The sequence below is a fragment of the Dipodomys spectabilis genome, unplaced genomic scaffold (genome assembly GCF_019054845.1).
Source record: "Dipodomys spectabilis isolate Male_0828 unplaced genomic scaffold, ASM1905484v1 ptg000335l, whole genome shotgun sequence".
NCBI lineage: Eukaryota > Metazoa > Chordata > Mammalia > Rodentia > Heteromyidae > Dipodomys > Dipodomys spectabilis.
This window is the reverse complement of record NW_024871012.1, coordinates 1076027-1093471: the sequence shown is the minus strand read 5'-3', so window position 1 is coordinate 1093471 and position 17445 is coordinate 1076027. Positions and strand designations below refer to the sequence as shown.

At 46.2% G+C, this 17445-nt stretch overlaps 1 protein-coding gene across 1 annotated transcript in view; it reads right to left on the bottom strand.

Moving 5' to 3' along the window:
- Window positions 1-6844: 6844 nt before the first annotated feature.
- The window catches only part of LOC122095126 (proprotein convertase subtilisin/kexin type 5-like), a 93281-nt gene continuing 82680 nt past the window's right edge, over window positions 6845-17445 (bottom strand). The window contains exons 9-12 of the mRNA XM_042665611.1: window positions 16543-16760; window positions 14174-14274; window positions 12049-12229; window positions 6845-7286 (exon numbers count right to left, since the gene is read on the bottom strand). Of these exons, the coding sequence (XP_042521545.1) occupies window positions 6883-7286; window positions 12049-12229; window positions 14174-14274; window positions 16543-16760 (904 nt within the window). The 3' untranslated portion in view covers window positions 6845-6882. The remainder of the gene's footprint in view (window positions 7287-12048; window positions 12230-14173; window positions 14275-16542; window positions 16761-17445) is intronic.

Below are 17445 nucleotides of genomic sequence, written 5' to 3'. Positions count from 1 at the left end.
GAGCTGGGGACTTGGAGGAGCTGGGGAGTAGGAGGAGCTGGGGAATAGGAGGAGCTGGGGACTAGGAGGAGCTGGGGACTAGGAGGAGCTGGGGAATAGGAGGAGCTGGGGACTAGGAGGAGCTGGGGGAATAGGAGGAGCTGGGGAATAGGAGGAGCTGGGGACTAGGAGGAGCTGGGGACTTGGAGGAGCTGGGGAATAGGAGGAGCTGGGGGAATAGGAGGAGCTGGGGACTAGGAGGAGCTGGGGACTAGGAGGAGCTGGGGACTTGGAGGAGCTGGGGAATAGGAGGAGCTGGGGGAATAGGAGGAGCTGGGGAATAGGAGGAGCTGGGGAATAGGAGGAGCTGGGGGAATAGGAGGAGCTGGGGACTTGGAGGAGCTGGGGACTAGGAGGAGCTGGGGAATAGGAGGAGCTGGGGACTTGGAGGAGCTGGGGAGTAGGAGGAGCTGGGGAATAGGAGGAGCTGGGGACTAGGAGGAGCTGGGGGAATAGGAGGATCTGGGGAATAGGAGGAGCTGGGGACTAGGAGGAGCTGGGGGAATAGGAGGAGCTGGGGAATAGGAGGAGCTGGGGACTAGGAGGAGCTGGGGACTTGGAGGAGCTGGGGAATAGGAGGAGCTGGGGGAATAGGAGGAGCTGGGGACTAGGAGGAGCTGGGGAATAGGAGGAGCTGGGGGAATAGGAGGAGCTGGGGAATAGGAGGAGCTGGGGGAATAGGAGGAGCTGGGGAATAGGAGGAGCTGGGGACTTGGAGGAGCTGGGGACTTGGAGGAGCTGGGGACTAGGAGGAGCTGGGGACTAGGAGGAGCTGGGGAATAGGAGGAGCTGGGGAATAGGAGGAGCTGGGGACTTGGAGGAGCTGGGGACTAGGAGGAGCTGGGGACTAGGAGGAGCTGGGGAATAGGAGGAGCTGGGGGAATAGGAGGAGCTGGGGAATAGGAGGAGCTGGGGACTTGGAGGAGCTGGGGACTAGGAGGAGCTGGGGAATAGGAGGAGCTGGGGACTAGGAGGAGCTGGGGAATAGGAGGAGCTGGGGAATAGGAGGAGCTGGGGAATAGGAGGAGCTGGGGACTTGGAGGAGCTGGGGACTAGGAGGAGCTGGGGACTAGGAGGAGCTGGGGACTAGGAGGAGCTGGGGAATAGGAGGAGCTGGGGAATAGGAGGAGCTGGGGAATAGGAGGAGCTGGGGAATAGGAGGAGCTGGGGGAATAGGAGGAGCTGGGGAATAGGAGGAGCTGGGGACTTGGAGGATCTGGGGACTAGGAGGAGCTGGGGGAATAGGAGGAGCTGGGGAATAGGAGGAGCTGGGGAATAGGAGGAGCTGGGGACTAGGAGGAGCGCAGTTTGGAGCTAGCGCAGTGTTCGCACCACACGTGGCAGGCGCTGTCCGTGGTATTCGGGTTGGGGTGAGCGACAGGGAGCCTGGTTGAGGTGATCCAATAGGATTTGGCCTTTGCTCTTTTGCTACAGTTTTGCTATGTAATCCAGGCTGCCCTGGAACTCCATCCTGTCTCAGTTCCCGAGTGCTGAGGTCGGCAGCACCAGGCTTGACTAGAAATAATTTTTGGCAGCAGAATAAAGAAAAAGAAAATTGGCCGGGCGCTGGTGGCTCACGCCTGTAATCCTAGCTACTCAGGAGGCTGAGATCTGAGGATCGCGGTTCAAAGCCAGCCCGGGCAGGAGAGACCGTGAGACTCCTATCTCCAATAAACCACCAGAAAACCGGAAGTGGCGCTGTAGCTCAAGTGGTAGAGCGCTCGCCTTGAGCTGAAGAGCTGAGGGACAGCGCCCAGGCCCAGAGTTCAAGCCCCATGGCCGACAAAAAAAAAAAAAAAAAAAAAAAAAAAAAAAGAAAAAGAAAATTGGAGGGAGAGATTGAAGTTCAGCAGCCATCGTGAGGCAATGGTGCTGGGATGGGACACCAGGGCCTAGTGGCAGTGGTGACTGAGCTGGAAGATACACTGGTTGGCGTTGGGAGGGACCGCTCTCTCTCTGCCTCCCTTTCCATCTCTCCCTCTCCCTCTCCCTCCTTCTCTCTCCCTCTCTCTCCTCTCTCCTCTTTCTCTCCCTCCCTCTCTCTTCTCTCTCTCTTCCTCTTCCTGACCCTCTTCCTCTCTCTCCTTTTCCTCTCCCTTTCTTTCTCTCTCTTTCCCTCTCCCCCTTCCTCTCCCTCCCTCTCTCTCCCTCTCTCTCCTCTTTCTCTCCCTCTCTCTCTCCCTCTCTTCTCTCTCCTCTTTCTCTCCCTTTCTCTCTCCCTCTCTCTTCTCTCTCTCTCCCTCTTCCTGTCCCTGTCCCTCCCTCTCTCTTCTCTCTCTCCCTCTTCCTGTCACTCTCCCTCTCTCTCTCTCCTCTTTCTCTCCCTTTCTCTCTCCCTCTCTCCCTCTCCCTCCCTCTCTCTCCCTGGCACTGTACCATTTGAGTCATAGTTCCACTTCCTGCTTTTTGGTGATTAATAGGCGATAGGAGTCTTACAGACTTTCCTGCCCAGTCTGACTTTGAACTACAACTCTAAGATTTCAGCCTGCCAAGTAACTAAAATGACAGGTGTGACTGGGTTTTGATTGCCTTTAAGAGAGAAAATTTGCAATTGATAAGACTTTCATGTCACTGGATACAGAGAGATAAAAAGGAGGAAAATCTCTAATTGTTGGCATCTCTTACTGGATAAAGCTTAAGACTAAGCCCATAAAAATGCTCAGAAATAGTCCTATAAGATGCACGTCTTCATACCATTATCTGGTTCTGAATTTGATGTAATTTTACTTCCAACTTCCAGCTTCCTCCTATGAACCAGACCTCTCTAAGCTCTTACCCAGCCTCTTGCTAATTTCTACTCTGCAGGGATTCTCTTAATATTTCCAAGTTCTTTGCAGACAGAAAACCAAAAAGCAACTTACTTTTCCAACACATGTTTGTCTATGAAAATATTTGTTAGCATGGAACTTAAAAGAAGTGTGAGAATAATGTGGCATGACCAAGAAGAAAGAAGAAAAAGTATCAGGCTTACCAATGCATGAATACAAGGTTTCTTTTCAATACAAGCCACACAGAGCAAGAATAGCATTGTTCATAGTGCTTCAGGTCACCTCGACCTTATTCCATTTTTAACTGCATCATAAACACAGTTTTTCTAGGCTACAGAAAGAAATGTCAGCCTCAGTGTGTTTAAAAAATGATTAAGTGGGTGACATTGATCAAAGTGCATTGTACTCATAAACTGACATGTTGCACTGAAACCCTTTTGTACAACTACTCAAAGATAATTAAAAAAATCTCTTAATGATCAAGCTGGATGCTAGTGCTGCTGGCTTATGCCTGGTCTTTTAGCTACCTAGAAGGCTAAGATGTAAGGATCATGGCTCAAAGCTCAGCCTGGGGATGAGACTCTAATTAACCACCATAAAAGCTAGAGGTGGAGCTGTGGCTCATTAAGAAGAAAAATCTAAGGGGCAGCAATCAGCTGTGTTCAAGACGCAGTATCAACATACACACACACACACACACACACACACACACACACACAGAAAGAGAAGAAGATCAAGAAAGATGATCAACACAGAATAAACAAAATCATTTGTTTCTGTAGGCTGAACTCTGTACAAAGATCATGGATATTACATATATATTATATTTTTAAGAATTTTAAGTGAACTATCAGGGCTATACATGGATTTTGAAAATGATTTTAAGTGTCAAAAATCTGGGAAGCATATCATATGATATTGTGAATTCCACATGGTTACTGAGCAGCTTTTGTAAAAGAAGATTAGCAGAACAGCTCATTGGTCAAATTGGCCTCATTACCTCTTATGCATCTGTGAACCAAGAACAGTTTTGAAAATTTAAAATCGTCAGGGGAGGGGCTGGGAAGGTGGCTCCGTGATAGAGTGCTCGCCTCACATGCATGAGGCCCTGATTGGATTCCTCAGCACCCCACAAGCAGATAAAGCTGGAAGTGGCGCTGTGGCTCCAGTGGTTGAGCGCTAGCCTTGAGCTGAAGAGCTGAGGGACAGAGCCCAGGTTCAGAGTTCAAGCCCCACAACCAAAAAAAAAAATCTTTGGGGGAATGATATATAACAGTTCTTTAGAGTTCAAATGTCAATGTCTATAAATAAAGTTTTATTGGAACACAGCTTACTCATGCATTTTATATTGGTTGGGTTCACCATAGGAGAGCTGAGTAACTATAACAGAGACTTTCCATCCCACAAAACCTGAGGTATTTATGAAAATCTGGTTCTTCCCAGAAAATATTTGCTGGTCCTTGTTTTAAGACCTATCATCTAAAGAAAGACAAGGATGGAGAGTTCCTGTGTGAGTAAACACCGTGTTTTAAATGTACACACACATAGAAACATAGTAAACACAATTCTTTCTAGGAACCTTATTAAATAGAATAAAACAACTGGCATACTGTTTCTGTATTTTGGATGTTTATTCTCCCACCCTATATCAGAGGATCATGGCAATCAAGAACATGGGTGTTAAACACACACACACACACAACATAGGTAATAAGGTCATTCGTATTACTTGAGTCTTCATTAGCTCTCTGTAGCCTGCAGTTACAGACCCAGCCTCTTGTAGAACTTAGGTTTCCTATAAAAATAGGAATAACAAAACCAATTCCGGAGAGTTGTGGTTGACTATGAAGTAGGTAATTGAGACAACTTTTTAAACAGGAGTTTTTGAGCTAAGTACCTGATACCCAGCAGGTATAAACGAAATCTTACTCTGATCATCACCATCACCACCATCACTTTTTGGAATTCTTCTCCTTCTCCTGCTTAGCACTTTTGCTTTAACAAGGAGGTCCAGGAGATTCTCCATCTACAGTTTTATGTAACCAGAAGCGACCTTCCTTTTGTAATACTTTGAGTCTCCAGTTATATGAATGTAAGAGCACATTTGATGGGAGAGTGAAGAAAGAATTTAGGAAGTCCAGAAACAGCACATCCTAGTGCTAACAAATGGGTTACAGCTTGTGAGAGATACACTGGGATCGTGTTTCAAGGCTAGACTCTTGAACATTTTGCTTCAGAGAGTTCACACTTCTTTGACGGGTTGTGGATGAATGCTACCTGGATTTAGGAGCTAACATTTTATTTTTTATTTTTTTTAAAGAGTGGATGAAGAGGTGGTTTTGTTTTTTGTTTTTTTTTTGGTCGTATCCCATTTTATGTTAGGCGTAAGTGGTCATTTTCCTTTTATTATTTCCTACCAGAACAGCTCTTAGGAAAGCATGAGGGTGTGATTCTTGAAATGCACTACGCTCTGTGCTGGATCCTCAGCCACCTGCCTCCCGCCTGAGCTTGCTCGGCCCTTGGGCTCATTACACAGAGGAGTCGGCCAAGGCCCGTAGGGCAGACTTTTGGTTCCTAGGCAGCAGTACTGCATAGCCTTTCTTTCCTGTTTTGAAACAGGTCCCGAGCATCCTCCGCAGAGACTCTTCAGCAAACCAGGGCCACTCTGGAAATGACGAAGAGCTCTCTGTACTTGTTCCTCAGAAATCTCTTTCTGAACCCCGCTTAAAGGGGAGAGAACATCCCTCTCATCAAAGCTGTACCACAGCCTGATCTCCCCACCAAACTGGCTAAAGAAACATCAAGGTAGGACAAGGTTCCACCATGAAGCTTAGAGAAAGAATTCCTCTAGGCTCTCTTCCCTCACTTTTAAAATCATATGGAAGAAGTTTTACAAGTCTTATTTTTACTTGTTGCACTTTCTATCTTGACACAGTGCTTTGAGAAAAATACCTTTAAATGTCTCTCCTCTCTCTCTCTCTCTCTCTCTCTCTCTCTCTCTCTCTCTCTCTCTCTCTCTCTCTCTCTCTCTCTCTCCCTCTCTCTCGGCTTGAACTCTGGGCCTGGGCACTGTCCCTCAGCTCTTCAGCTCAAGGAGAGTGCTCTACCACTTGAGCCACAGCACCACTTTCAGTTTGCTGGTGGTGACTTGGAGATAAGAGTCTCATGGACTTTCCTGCCTGGGCTGGCTTTGAACCACGATCCTCAGATCTCAGCCTCCTGAGTAACTAGGATTATAGGAGTGAACCACTGGCATCTGGGATTTTTCTCTTTTCTTTTTCTCCTCTCTCTCTCTCTCTCTCTCTCTCTCTCTCTCTCTCTCTCTCTCTCTCTCTCTCTCTCTGCCAATCCTGGGGCTTGAACTCAGGGCCTAGGCACTGTTCTTGATCATTTTTGTGCTTAAGGCTAGTGTTCTACCACTGAAGCCACAGAGCCACCTCTGGATTTTTCTAAGTAGTTTATTGTAGATAAGAGTCTCATGGACTGTCCTGACTGGGCTGGCTTCAAACTTGATCCTCAGCTCTCAGCTTCTTGAGTAGCTAGGATTAATAGGCATGAACCAATGGTGCCTGGCTAATTTCATTCTTTTTAATTTTAATTTTTAGTTTTGTGTCCGTACTGGGACCTGAACACTGGGCCTAGGCACTGTCCTTTATCTTTTTCTGCTTAAGACTCTACCGCTTGAGCCACACCTCTACTTCTGAATTACTTTTTCTAGTAATTAATTGGAGCTTAGAGTCACAGACTTTTCTTGCCTGGGTGGGCTTCCACTGTGGCCCTCAGATCACAGCCTCCTGAGCAACTGGGATTACAAGAGTGAGTCACCAGACTCTGGCTGGATTTCATTATTGTTCCTGAATTATATTTGGGCAGAAACTGTTCATTGACTTTAGCCATTCAGAAGAAGCATACAAGTGGTTACAGTTCTTCTATCTTCTTGTCGGATTTATGGTTAAGACAGACACAAAACTCACACATTAGCCTGGTATGTGGATAAAACCCAAACCCGTTTTGGTGGGGAGGGAGAGGTAGGGGCTGGGGTGGGGGTGGGGGAGGGAGTGGGGGGGGGCCCTGTTCACGAGTAGGAGTAACTCTCATCATCATATTCCAGCTCGCCCTCCTCCTCGTCATCCAGCAGCCCATACTTAAACTTCCGGTAGACAGTGCCATCTTGGCCCATGTAGACAATGTCATCTTTGTCATCCTCATCATAGTCCCGGTCCCTGTACTCGATCACCTGATCTTCAAAGCTGGTGCTCTGGAGATAGCTGCTCTTGTAGGAAGAGTGAGGCTGGCTAGGGTTAGACAGCTTTTCATAGCCTGCCTTTTCCACCGGCTGGACTCGGCTCCAGGGCTTCTTCCAGATAACCACCGAGGCCCCCAGCAGGAGCAGCAGCATGAGGGAGGAGGTGACCAGCAGGGCCGTCTTGGAACGTTCAGCCGCAGGCCTGGCCTTCCCTGCTGGCAGGATGCACTCCTCTGATGGAAGGGGTCCCAAGGGCAGCGGGGAGGGAGGGAGGGAGAGAGGAAGACACAGATTGGGATCAGTCACTTCTGAGGTAAAGAACTTCACTTCTGCTTTTTGTACCTCACATAGTAGAGTCTACTATCTCTGGTTTTCTAAAGTGGTTCAGCACTGTCTAAAACTGTGCTATATTCTTCCATGAGAGTCCCAGTCTAAGACTGATAAAATCGAAAATCCTAGGAAGAAGGTGGGTTTGAGATTCGAAGGGAGTCCTTGCAGTTCTGTAACTCATGGGTCAGTTTGCAAGTGCCCACTTATCAACTGCTTTTTCTTCCTATTCACATCCTGAGAAAATAGTTAAACTTGGGCCTTGCTTTATCTACACACACACACACACACACACACACACACACACACACACACATATGCATTTGTCCAGGACCAGGACTCAGACTCAGTATCTGAAGCTTTTGTTCATTGGCTGGTGCTCGAATACTAGAGCCACAGCTCCAACCCTGCTTCTGCTGTGTGTGTGTGTGTGTGTGTGTGTGTGTGTGTGTGTGTGTGTGTGTGTGTGTGTGTAGTTTGAAGTCAGGGTCTGGATGCTATTCCCCAGCTTTTGTGCTCAAGTCTAGCGCTCTACCACTTGAGCCAGAGCTCCACATCCTGCTCTTTTATTACTTTATTAGAGATAAGAGTCTCAAGGTCTTCCCTGCCTCAGATTTCAGCCCCCTGAATAGCTAGGATTAGAGGTGTGAGCCACTGGCTCCTGGCTGCTTTAGCTGGTTTTTACATGCAACCCTGAGCTTTTCTAAGATTGAGGCTTTAGAGTTACTCTTAAGCCTGACCCAAATAACTGTTCCATCCTCTAAGGACAGGAGAGACTAGTTAATAAAAACCTACTGACGTTCGCAGTCATGTGAGGCTTTAGACATTATTCAGGCTAACCTACTCTTTGACAGTTGAAGAAACTAAGGCCTATGGAGAGGATAGGAGGTGTCTCTTTGGCAGAGACAAGATCTGATTTGTGGAACAACTGGAAATCCCAATCTATCATCCCTAACTCCATTTAGCAACCTAGAGACACAAGGACAAAATGTTCTGACAATTGTACATTGGTTTCTTCGAGTTTTATGACCCTCCCTGGCAGGAAAGAGAGTACTGACCATGTTGAAATGCTGATTGCTACCTGTAGTGATGGGGATTTCTTCAATCATAATGGACAGTTTTTTTTCTGTTCTTATCCATTCAACCTCTGCTTCAGTGCTGTGATTGAGGACATGGAGAAACTAAGCCGTGCCACCGAAGGATTAAACCGTAACTTGAGTAAGGAGCTCATTTTTCTTACTTTGCGCTCGTTCATTTTGGTGGTGCAACTTGGGAAATTGATCCCCTTTTATTTCCTTGTATGTCTGTTTCCTTTTCTTTAACTCACCACACAGGAGTACAAAAGAAAGAACTAGAGGGGGAAAAAAAAAACCCTAGCAGGCCAGACTGGCTGTGCAAATATATGGTAAGTTTTCTACAAATATTCGTTGAAGCAGTTGGATTTGCCACAGGAGTCTTTGATAAGGATTCTCGGGGTGTTCTACGTACTAGCTTAATGGATATAATCTTTTTGCCAGGTAGGTTGATTTTTGACCTTTAGGTCTAATTCTTAAGTGCTAAACATTCTCCCCCTCTGCTGTCTGTCAGGCTGGGGCTTGAACCCAGGATCTCATATATGCTAGACGAAGACTAACACTGAGCTACATATGTCCTAGTGATTCTCTTTTTAATGTAATTTTTTATTGTTGTTATAAAGGTGATGAACAAAGGGGTTAGTTACATAAATTAGGTAAAGAGTACATTTCTTTTTGGACAATATCACCCCTTCCCCTGCTTCTCTCTCCCTCATTATTGCTATTTCTACACACTTTTTTTTTCCAGTTTGATTCTAATGGTGATTATCATGGGATTTTGCTCCTTACATTACTGAAGTTCCTTCTCTATAGTAACAGTGCTGTCATTATTGCATTCATCAATACTAATATTAGCACAGAATTTTCCCTGAAGGAATTGTTAAGGCCCTACAGGGATAGATGAGCAATAAGAGTGTGGTACTCTGATATAAATACTGCCCGAAGTAGGAGAATCAATACGAGACCTTTCAAGGGTATTTCACTGAGAAGGGTGCCGTTGATTGATTGATTATTCCTCCTCTTGCACTGCAAAATCAGGGTCAGCCTTGCTACCTTGTGTCCTTGAAGGAACAGATCACCTCAGTTGGGAAGAAGTGACCGAGCAAGAGAGCTGGTAAGCATCAGCTGGATGACGCTGGGCGACCGCCCCGCCTCAAGCATGTTTGAGTTTGTCTAGAAAGATTACCTGAGGAGTTCTTTGTTGGAACAGATTTTCAGAAACTTAGCACCCCATATGCACACGCTTCTGAATTTAAGCCATTGATAAAATGAGAGTCATTATTCTTAGAGGACACAGCATAGACGCTAAGCCATTAGACCTTGAAGGTGTGTGTGTGTGTGTGTGTGTGTGTGTGTGTGTATGTGTGTGTGTGTGTGTCTGTGTGTGTCTGTGTGTGTATGTGTGTATGTATGTGTGTGTATGTGTATATGTGTGTGTCTGTGTGTGTGTCTGTGTGTATGTATGTGTGTGTATGTGTGTATGTGTGTGTATGTGTGTCTCTGTGTGTATGTGTTTGTGTGTATGTGTGTATGTATGTATGTGTGTATGTGTGTGTGTATGTGTGCGTGTGTCTGTGTGTGTCTGTGTGTGTGTCTCTCTGTGTGTATGTGTTTGTGTGTGTGCATGTATGTGTGTGTGTTTGTGTGTGTGTCTGTGTGTGTGTGTGTCTGTGTGTGTATGTGTTTGTGTGTGTATGTATGTATGTGTGTATGTGTGTGTGTGTCTGTGTGTGTGTATGTGTTTGTGTGTGTATGTGTATGTGTTTGTGTGTGTGTGTGTTTGTGTGTGTGTGTGTGTCTGTGTGTGTCTGTGTGTGTGTGTATGTGTGTGTGTGTGTCTGTGTGTGTGTCTGTGTGTGTATGTGTGTGTATGTGTTTGTGTGTATGTGTGTATGTGTTTGTGTGTGTGTGTGTGTATGTTTGTGTGTGTGTGTGTGTCTGTGTCTGTGTGTCTGTGTGTCTGTGAAGAGCTGGGGAACCAGCACAGGGGTGGTGGCAGAGAGTTGAAGAAGGAGTTAGTTTTGGGAAAGATGGTATTTGGAACCTAATTGAAGAGGATGACTAAAACTTTTAAAATGGCTGGTGGCAGTTATGGGTCTTTCTTTCTTTCTTTTTTTTTTAACTTACACAGGGTTATATTCCCACAAATATGACATCATTTTTATCAGGCAATGATTCATGTAGAATCCAAGGAAATGGTCTCTCTCTCTCTGTACTAGAGAATAAAATTTAAGAATGTGCTTTTCACAAGTGTTTTTTTCTTTGTTGTTGCTGTTGCTTTCTTTTCTTTCTGTCTTGTGTGTTCATCTATCTGTCTTTGGGAGGGTAAAGGGGGCACAGAAATGGAGGGACAAAGGGTAGACAGATGCAGCAGTGGTATTTACTAGGCTTTCCATTGAAAATGAACTATATAACTTGTGGGTGGGGATGGGAGGGAAAAACAGAGAGAGCTAGGGAAGGGGTGACATTGTCCAAAAAGAAATGTGTTCTTTACCTGACTTATGTAACTGTAAGTTCTCTGTATATCACCTTTGTAATAACAAATAAAAAAAAGATTGTGTTTTTCAGCCAGATGCTGGCGGCTCATACCTATAATCCTAGCTACTTAGGAGGGTGGGATATGAGGACTGTGGTTTGAAGCCTGCCTGGGTGAGAAAAGTTGGTCAGACTCCAATTAACCACAAAAAGCCAGAAGGGAAGCTCAAGTGGTAATGCACTAGACTTGAGCAACAAAAGCTCAGGAACAGCAAGCATCTAGTCCCTGAGTTCAAGCTCTCTCTCTCTCTCTCTCTGTCTCTCTCTCTGTCTCTCTCTCTCTCTCTCTCTCTCTCACACACACACACACACACACTTTTTTTCTTAGCCTTCAGTGGAAATTCATTCTTCAATTCTTTTCCTCTCTAATACAAGGAAAAGACTTGGGTTTGCTTCTATAGAAAGATAAATATTGGCTTCACCTTCATTGATCCTACTTCTTTTTCTTTCTTCCTCCAGGGGGGAAGAATAAAAGAGGAATAAAGTAAATTTGTGACGGTCACGTTCTATGCTTGAGGGGTGGCAGTAGAGAGGACGTGAGCTTTGCTGTAGGACAGACCCAGACGCTAAATTACACAGGGACTTCTTAACACGGAGGTGGACTTGGCTGCAGGAATCCAGCTCTGAGCCTCAGTCTCTTCTGCAAAATGGGATGTACTTATGTTCCAGTCTGAATGCTCAAGTGCTGGAATTTGGTTTCTAGTTGCTGGAACTAGAAAATAGGAAGTGAGTTCCTCACTGGGGGGGAGTGACACCGGGGGCGGGCCCTGTTCCCTGTCCATCTGCTTCCATCCAGGATGCTCTGTCTCACTGGTCCAGAAACAATGGAATCAAAAGCTCTGAACGCATCAGCCCAGACAACCCTTTCCTCCTCTAACATTCCTCTCCGGTAGTCATTATATCAACAAGGACCTAACACACTGGCCAACTGGGGTGACGGTCTGAGGTTTCTAGTAGGCACTCAGCTGACAGGTAGCCACATGGAGTCTCCTGAGCTTTCTGTCCTCTTTCGCCCGCTGCGACATTGCTCCTGCTCTGCCCCTCCCCGAGCCTCACCCACCCGTGGTCTCCTGGCAGTCGCAGCAGTCCTGGGGGTCAGTGGCAGCGCTGCAGCAGCCGAGGCAGCGGCTGTGGTCCAGGTGCAGCAGCAGGCCGGCGGGGCACCCGGTGCAGTTCCTGGGGCCGGGCCCCTTGCACTCCATGCAGCTCGCGTGGCAGGCTTCACAACTGAAATTTTCTCCCTGTGAACAACGGTCAGGAAGAACTTTGGAGGGATGATCAAGGCACTGGAGTTTCCAAGTGGGGATTTATCTTGTCTCTGGAACCCAGGAGGCAGGTGGGGCAGGACAGGGGAAAGATGGCATATCGGGGGGTCCCTTAAACTGTGCTGGGTGAAAGACAGAGCCAACCGTGTGCAACTGAGTTTCAGAAACACTGCTGGACTCTGACCTTTAAGATCCGCTAGAGACCAGGCTTCCAGAATTGCTTTGCTAATGAGCGGAGAGCTCCCGTGCTCAGGGATGGTTCAGGTCGGTCACTGGTTTTGCCTGCTCCACTCTAGATAAGTTTTCATTTTTGATCTTTTATTTCGAAGTCAGTTCCTAATTTCTGTGTGAAATTGAGGAGCCTCGTCCACACTGATGGATCACTCACCACCAGCCCAGTGGCAATGGACTCGTTAAGCTCTCGTAGGTGATGTAATTTCCTGCTCTTGTCACCAGCACACAGGTGGCAGGTCAGTTTCTATTTTCTACTGATCTAGCACTGTAGTTCCTCTTACCCAGCATCCCTCGCTCATTTACGCTAGCTACCTGTTGCAGCCTTTGGGGTTACTAGATTCTCGTGGACTGGAAAAGGAATGATATAAATGGTGACTGTAGTTAAAGCAGTTTAGACCAGAGATGTAAACGATTAAAAAAAAAAAGCTTCTCAATGAATTGCTTCTTGTCAGGGGCTGGAAATATGGGCAGGGAAGATACCTTCTAATGTACTCCTGTAACTTTCAAAGTATGGTAAAACAGAAGAAAGAATAGAGTCAAGGATCATAGCTCATTGTGAAAGTACGTGTCTAGTATGTGAGAAGCCATGTTTGATACCTTAGTGCCCCAAACAAAAGACAGATAGATTGGGAGGGAGGGAGGGAGGAAGAGAGGGAGAGAGAGAGACAGACAGACAGAGAGACAGAGAGAGGGAGAAAGAGAGAATCAAACACACAGAGACAAAGAAAGAGAGGAGAGATTTTTAAAAGATGAGAGATGGAAATTGCCTTTGGTGAGGAACTCATCATATTTTCGACGCTGTTGAACTGTTTTCTCCATTGTTTGTATATCATCAGATCCCCAGAGTTCAGTTTGAACTTTATCATACTACTCATGTGATCTTTAGCAAATTATTTAACCTCACTGAGCCTCAGTTACTCCAAACTGTAATTTAAAGAGAGCTTAAATGTGAATAAGCTAGTTTGCTTTAATTTCACCATGGAGACATTTAGGGTTTCTTTCTTTCTTTCTTTCTTTCTTTCTTTCTTTCTTTCTTTCTTTCTTTCTTTCTTTCTTTCTTTCTTTCTTTCTTTCTTTCTTTCTTTCTTTCTTTCTTTCTTTCTTTCTTTCTTTCATGAGGAATGAGTAGAAGTTGGGTGTGATGGAACATGAAAAGCCAGCCTGGGTACCATAGAGTAACCCTACCTCAACAAAAACAAACAAACAAGCAAAAGAGACACTGATAGACTCAGAAAACTTATGGTATCTATTCAAGCAAATAAGTTCTAAGTATATTGTAAAGAAGAGATGGAGAAAAATGAAAGATCAAAATCAACGTGTTTCTCCTATATGTACTCAGTCAGAGGTTTCCAGCTACAGAACCAAGAGGAAGAGAGAAGACAGCTTTTATTTCCAACACAGATAGAAACTGCTAGCATCCTAGACAACCATCACCAGGCTCCTTGGGGGCCCTTAGAACATCCCCATTGTCTATCTTAGATTGACTCTGTTCCTGTCCTTCAAGGGAAGGCCGCAGGCAGGCAGCATCATTCCTTCCTGATGTAAGAGAAGATGATTTTAAGGCATTAAACTGAAGTTTTAGTGAGGGTGGGAATTCAGGTGTTTTTGACGCTCCAGGACACTATGGGAACAGAGTTGATATTTTTCTCTGGGAGGGGGGAAGGCGCCCAGCTCAGCCCTCAGTACCTCTCCCATGCGGTATTCCCCCAGCAAACAGTCCGAATTGCAGATTCCTCCCATGAGGTGGTAACTCCACACGCAAGACACGCAATCCGATGCTCGCGTTCCTGAAAGAAAAAAAAAAGGAAATTTCCAAGCTATGAAACAGACCTCAGCGTTCAGCCTCTGTCTTGGTAGGATCCAGATCCCTTAGAGAAAAGGAGTATGTCAAGTAACTTGAAGCAGATGCGTAAATTGAAGATTTGGAAACAAAAAGATGAAGGTCTGTAAGACAGAGTGGAGTCCTGCAAATTATCCAATTAATCTGATCTGTGTCGACTCTGAGTGTGGAATTGAGGATTCAGGGAAGTCATATCTTGTATTAGAGCAGGAGACAGAAATCAGAGGGCAGTTGCAGAACGTGTGTTTGTCCTGCTTGTTGCTGAGCTGGAGTGGGACCTGGCAGGCTGCTTTGGAGGCTGTGCAGCTCAGGGCAGACGAGTCGCGAGCACACTGTCCTTCCTGAGACAGAGCACTGCACTTGGGATTTGAAGTTTGAGGGAGAAAAAGATTTTGGAGATCATTTTATCTGTGGCTCTTTAATTTTGGGAGTGATGATGGTGATGGTGGTTATCATAGATTCTTCTGAAACTCTTCAGAACTATAAAGCATTTTCTCAGAAATTTGACATCCTATGTATTGGTATGTGTGTGTATTTGTTAAATTTAATATATTATTATTATATTACAATAACATATTACATAAAGTTTATATAATATGTACAATATATAGTTAATATAGAATTATTATATAGTATAATAGGTAATATATAGTGTATATATAAAAATATTGCAAAGTCACCCATCCAAGTTTACCTAAGTAATAAGTCAAGCTTCACATTCAGGTTCATTGACTCACAGGCGCTGGGCGCTGTCCCTCAGCTCTTCAGCTCAAGGCTAGCGCTCTACCACTTGAGCCACAGTGCCACTTCCAGCATTTTTTTTTTTTCTGCTTATGTGGTGCTGAGGAATTGAACCCAGGGCCTCATGCATGCAAGGCAAGCGCTCTACCACTGAGCTACCTTCCCAGCCCGAGGGGGTAGTTTCTGGAAGGAATTTGGAGTCAGAAGACTTGAACTCTAGTTCATTTTATGTGGAAGGCCCTGGCATTTTCACTGAAAATTTCCAAACAGGGGAATGAGAGCAATGGGAATGGCTGTGGAGTTGTGAGTTGTCCTGATGGAAGTCTTTCCCTATGCAGGGTGCTTAGTCACACTTCACAATCAAGAGTCTCACAGGCTTTCCTGTGTGGCTGGCTTTGAACCGTGGTCCTCAGATCTCAGCCTCCTGAGAAACTAGGGTTACAAGAGTGAGCCACCAGTGCTTGGATGGATTACTTCTTTTTTTGTGTGTGTGGGGGGGGGGCATCAAAAGTCAGTGAAACACAATTTAATTGGCAAATTGCTTATTTAGGCTGCCAAATTCTTCCTGGTTCATTTTCTATATGTTTTCATATGGGTTTATCATTTAGATCTAACTTCCAGTTCAGTTGTAGGGCCTGAACTCTGGGCCTGGGCGCTGTCCCTCAGCTCTTCAGCTCAAGGTGAGCGCTCTACCACTTGAGCCACAGCACCACTTCCGGCTTTTTCTGCTTACGTGGTGCTGAGGAATCGAACCCAGGGCCTCATGTGTGCAAGGCAAGCGCTCTACCACTGAGCCACCTTCCCAGCCCTCTCCTGATTCTTTTCACCATCCTCACTCCTTAGCCCAACACAAGAACTCCATCCCTTATGTCTAGCCTAAGGTGGGAGGGAACTCGTATTCATCTTGTTATATAGCAAGGCATAGAACAAATGAGCAAATCTGAATTTTAGGAAGCTCATTCTGGCATTCAGGTGCAGGATGCCCTGGGACAGGGAGCAAGGGGTTGAGGTGACCTGCTGGCTACTTCAACAGATCTGATAGATGCTGAGTCCAGAAAATGGAGGGAAGGGAGAACCGGAGAGATCTGGTTCTAGCCATGCACAGCACTGGGGTCTACAAACAGGTTGGGCAGAGGAGAGTCAAGGATAACTGTGAGGTTTTGCAGTAGTGGGTGGGTGGGGGCTTAGAGTGGAAGCCAGTAACACTGATGTTAGGCTCCGTGGGAGAGACAGGGGAGTCTGTGGGAAAGTGAGATGGAGCGTGGGCGAAGGTGAGGCAAAGGTCTTTGGGAAGCCTGGCGTGGATGGCAGTGGACCGACTCTCGTGGGCAGGTACAGCCGGAGAAGACAGAGCTGCTGAGCAGCTCTGAGCCGCTGAGGGGGGCGGGGGAGGGGGAGAGGGAGAAGCAGGGAGGAAAGCTTTCCATTTCCCACCAGCGCAACGCCAGCCCACGGAGCCCCCCTGCCCTCTCACCTTTGCATTCATTGCAAGTCGGATGGCATCTCTCACAGGTCTGAGTGCGTGGCTCTGCGTGGTAATGCTGGGGGCAGGTGCGGTAACACTGCCCCTTGGAGCGGAGGAGGAAGAAATACTTGTCACACGACAGACAGTCTGTGGGCTGCGGGCCCCCGCAGGTCTTGCATCTCTTGTCGCATTTCTTACAATGACCACTGGAGTTTTCTGCATAATATCTGCAACCCAGAAGGAGGCAAAATGGAAGACAGACATCTCTTACTGGTTCCAAAGCCATGGATGCTCAAGACCCTTAGGCAAAAGGGTGAGCATCTCACATCGCTTCTGCACACCCTCCTCTTGGTACTGATTACCTAGACTATCGGATGCAGTGGAAATGTCACGCGAATATTTGGGACACTGCATCGTTTAGGGAATAATGACAGTGACATAGTCTGTACATGTTCAATACAGGTGCGTTTTCCTCCCTAAATGTTTTCAATCTGTGATTCCCAGGCGAAACCCAAGGAGTTGGGAATGCTGACTATACAATCTTTGCCTGTAAGTTGGGTGTAGTGTAAAATCGTGGCTATCTAGGGAAGATCGGTGGACAAGCTAGGGGCGTAGGGCTCTTTCTTTACCCTTTACCCATTAAATGCACTGCCAAGACTCGAAGGAATAATGACTCTGCCTTCTTACCTGGGCCTTGGGCATTATGGCCCTGCCTGCCTTACTCTTTGTGAGGCTTATGTTGGGTAGCAGCTGTGAAAAGACCTAGCCATCACCACATGCAGTAACAGCTCGATGACTGCTACCACTGCCTTTTCTACAAAGTTGAGCCTTAATCTGTGTTGAATGGGATCTGGGGATGGAAGATGTTATAACTATTCTGTTCTATTCTGTTCTGTTCTGTTCTGTTCTGTT